This window comes from Anneissia japonica, unplaced genomic scaffold (assembly GCF_011630105.1).
Source record: "Anneissia japonica isolate Jap-2015-1 unplaced genomic scaffold, ASM1163010v1 scaffold257992_len1419_cov105_single, whole genome shotgun sequence".
Taxonomy (NCBI): Eukaryota; Metazoa; Echinodermata; class Crinoidea; order Comatulida; family Comatulidae; genus Anneissia; species Anneissia japonica.
Window position 1 is genome coordinate 1 of NW_022711228.1, and position 1419 is coordinate 1419.

The following is a 1419-nucleotide window of genomic DNA, read 5'->3' on the forward strand; positions in this document are numbered from 1 at the left end:
CGACGGATCTAACTCCCCTCCCTGTGATCACTAGATGCACAGTGAGTGCCCTGCTTAACATCGCAGGAAGTAGAATTCACTGCTCCACCTCAAACCGTGCTGCAATTCGTCGCTCACATCACGAACTAACACAATCAAAGTAGATTGTGTTAGTTCGTGAAACCACAGTAGCGCGTCAAAACGAGCGCGTATTGGTTGTCAAGTAATTTTGTATTCTTTACCACTCAAAAAGTCTTTAACAACAACAGCGCGTATTTTGACGCGCTTTTTTTATTTCACGAACTAACAATTGAATTTAATTGTGTTAGTTTGTGATGTGAGCGACGAATTGTACTGTATGTTATAAGACAGTCCTAAAAAAACCCATCAACATACCATTTATTTCATCGACTGCAAGGTTTTGTACTTTCTCTGTTAAATTCTCCAAAGTGTTCTGCTCTTCCTTAACTGTTCCTTGCAACATCCGTTGACCTTCTTGATTATTATCGTCTTTCTTGAGTTGCTTTTGGTGTTTTTGATTTTGTTGTGATTGTTTTTGCTGCTGCTGTTTTTTTTTCCCCTTTTTTCCTTTGACATCTTTGGGAGGTCCTGCTGACTTTAAGGGAGAAATAAGCACAGTAATAAAATTGATGTTAACAAAAAATATTGGGTAGCATTGACATTGTTAGTCTATGAGTGAGATACTTACCTGAATAGCTCCACATCCCCCTGCATATTGTTGTTTAAGGTCCCACAAAAAAAAAAATACGCAAACACATGCATTTAGCATGTCATTACTTCAACTTCCATACAAATGGTACTTTCTAATAATTATTTAAAAGGGCACTTCTGTAAAGGGGGTTGGGGGTTATTTTGAACCCCCACGAACCCTCTGGCTACGAGGCTTGCATGTTAAGGAGGAGAAGAAATCAAGAATATGTAATACTAACAGCAAGCAATTCCATTTTAAACTGTCTTTCTTCATCATCTTGATCTTGGTATTTGGCTTTTATCTTCTTCTGTTTTGACTATAAAAAAAATAAAAAATAAAAAACATTATGAAATTAATTTGAATTTATCTTGAAGATTTGGATATTGTGAACTAGCTTGTCTGTCCCTCCCTTCACAGCAAATAATGCTTCGCGTCATGCTTTTTTTCCTCCTCAACTGTCTTCTCATCCTACTGTGCTTCCTCATTATTCGATTGGCCCCAGAAACATATGAAAAACTTAGATTGATTGACGGAATTTATTCGATGCTCAACAGTAGGCCAGAGTCCAGCCCAATTCCAATAGGGTTAAAGGTGGTCACACTAAAAGTTTTCAATGCCTGATAAACTTGGAAATTATGACACAATTTGTATTGCACTAATGATGGAGTTTCACATCACTTTGACAAGCAACTGCAAAGCCTTAAGAAAATGGAAAACCAAAAGGGTAT

General features: G+C 37.3%; 1 protein-coding gene across 1 annotated transcript; it reads right to left on the bottom strand.

Moving 5' to 3' along the window:
* Positions 1 to 363: 363 nt before the first annotated feature.
* LOC117107339 (nuclear export mediator factor NEMF-like) lies at positions 364 to 1190 on the bottom strand (the record flags this gene model as incomplete). The annotated part of the gene is made up of 2 exons (XM_033248988.1): positions 930 to 1190; positions 364 to 595 (listed from the first exon to the last, which is right to left on the bottom strand). Coding segments are annotated over exons 1-2 (247 nt in total), but the record flags the coding sequence as incomplete, so codon positions are not given.
* Between the last annotated feature and the right edge of the window lie 229 nt (positions 1191 to 1419).